General features: G+C 54.6%; 1 protein-coding gene across 1 annotated transcript in view; it reads left to right on the forward strand.

The window, feature by feature from the left end:
* The first annotated feature begins 1,393 nt into the window (after window positions 1-1,393).
* LOC109297413 (transmembrane protein 47-like) overlaps window positions 1,394-1,966 on the forward strand; it is a 27,992-nt gene continuing 27,419 nt past the window's right edge. The window contains exon 1 of the mRNA XM_019517140.1: window positions 1,394-1,734. Coding sequence (XP_019372685.1) covers window positions 1,539-1,734 — 196 coding nt within the window. The 5' untranslated portion in view covers window positions 1,394-1,538. The remainder of the gene's footprint in view (window positions 1,735-1,966) is intronic.

The following is a 1,966-nucleotide window of genomic DNA, read 5'->3' on the forward strand; positions in this document are numbered from 1 at the left end:
TGGGTCATGAGTGAAGGGTAATGGGTCAGGACTGGCTATTAATGTTTACAAATGGGTCCTGGTACAAAAAAGATGGAGAACCACTGATGTAGACATTGCAGAGTAAAAGTGCTTCTGGGGAGGGCAAGAATTACAGGGGAGAAGGACTGAATATAAGGGGATGGGAGCAGGCAAAAATTGGAGGACATGGGAGAAAAGGCGGGGTAGGAAATGGCTGGGGGGATTTGAAGCTATGGGTAAAATAAGGCAAAAGGGAACTAATTGGGAGGGATTGTGAGTAAGGAAGTGGGGAGGTGAAAGACGGGGGCTTGGAGAGAAACAAAGAATGAGCAGGAGAATGAAGTAAGATGAGGAGCAGGACCGAGAAGAGTGACAGCTACCAACTGCGGAGCACCCCACATGGTAATCCTCCAGCTCCTGGACTCAAGTGACTTGGGTATTTGCTGTTGCTGACAAGACAATCCTCTGCTAGTGCTGCAGCATGGATGGGAAGGAAAGGGCACTCCTGCCTGGTTCCTGGGGAGCTCAGGAGAACGATCTTGTTAGACCGGCACCCACCAGGTTCTCCTGGAGCCTTTCTGACCCAGCTCACCCCAACAGGAGCAAAGTTCTCATTCCCACCACGCAGGATCCAGGGAAACAAATGGAGCTGGAAACCAGGTCAGCTGGCTCCGACTCTAGTGATCGGACCTGAGGGCTGGAATACCTCGGGTCAGATACTGGAAGGGCCCTGACTAAACTTCCTCCGACCAGATTTTGTAGAGCTCAGCACCACGTGTGCTACGTGATCGTAATCAGCTGCTGAGGCAGTGTTCTTGCAAATCTGGCTATGTAAAGCAGAGCCGTCTGGAAACACTGGTCACATTTCAGTTGCAACCCTTCTGGGAAATCCCAGCCTGAGCCTCCCCTCTCTGTAACAGCAAAGTGCCTGCGACATTAACGGGGATCCAGATTGTAGCCGTATTGGTCTATAGGCAAAAGGAATCAAAACTCGTGGCAGAGGAGATATCTTTTATCGGATCAAGTAGATATTTGCAAACACACACACACACGCTTTCGGGCACAGGCACCCTTCATCAGGCATAGGAGATTGCAAAGATTGTAAAAGTTCTTCTAGGTAGAAATGAAAAATCATGCTTTACACATTAGCAGGGAACTATTTTGCCCCCTTCTCCCCTAAGATTTTATTGTGATCGGGTAGCGCTGGCTGCCAGGCTGGAGGATGGTTGCGGGATGTGTCCGTGTGCGGAACTAGAAACAAGTGGAGAGGCCGACAGAAAACTAAGCCGCAAATCTCTGGCACGTTTCAGCAGCCTGAAGGCTCCTCGGAATCCAGATGCCTTTAGGACCCCGAGGGGCCCTGACGTGACCGCGCCCGAATGGAGCGGAGCTCGGCGCCCCCGCCCCTGCCGCCGGCTCGGCGCGGGGTGGGGCGGGGGCCCCTGTACGCGCCGCGCGCATCTCTGCAAACTTTGCTTCGCGTCCCCAGCCCCCGAGCCCACTGGAGGCAGCCCGGCATCTGCCTGTCACCTGCAAGGATGTCCACGGACGAGGTCTACGTCTTCCGTCCCTTCAAACTCATTGCCTTGTTCTGCGTTTTCATCGCCCTCGCCTTGGACGTGGTGGCCCTGCTGAGTCCTGCCTGGGTCACTTCCGAGCACTACTCGCTGTCCCTGTGGGAGGCCTGCAAACAGTCCACGGATGTGTGGCACTGTCTGTCCACCTTAAAGACAGGTAGGAGCAGGGTCCCGGGGCTTTTAGTCTCTGGGGAGGCAGCTGCAGAGGGTTTCCTGCCCGCTGACCAGTACCACATAGAGCCCTGACTGCTCCATGTCTTTCAGGGCTGGGCTGGGTGGCCCTGGGAGTCCTGACCAACCCCCTGATCCCAGTAATCCTTTAACTGCTGGCAGAAGCGTTTGGCTCTCAGTGCCAGCACCGAACAGCATTCTCCCCGGTGGAACTACTG

This window comes from Gavialis gangeticus, unplaced genomic scaffold, assembly GCF_001723915.1.
Source record: "Gavialis gangeticus isolate Ggan-Ray unplaced genomic scaffold, GavGan_comp1, whole genome shotgun sequence".
Taxonomy (NCBI): Eukaryota; Metazoa; Chordata; order Crocodylia; family Gavialidae; genus Gavialis; species Gavialis gangeticus.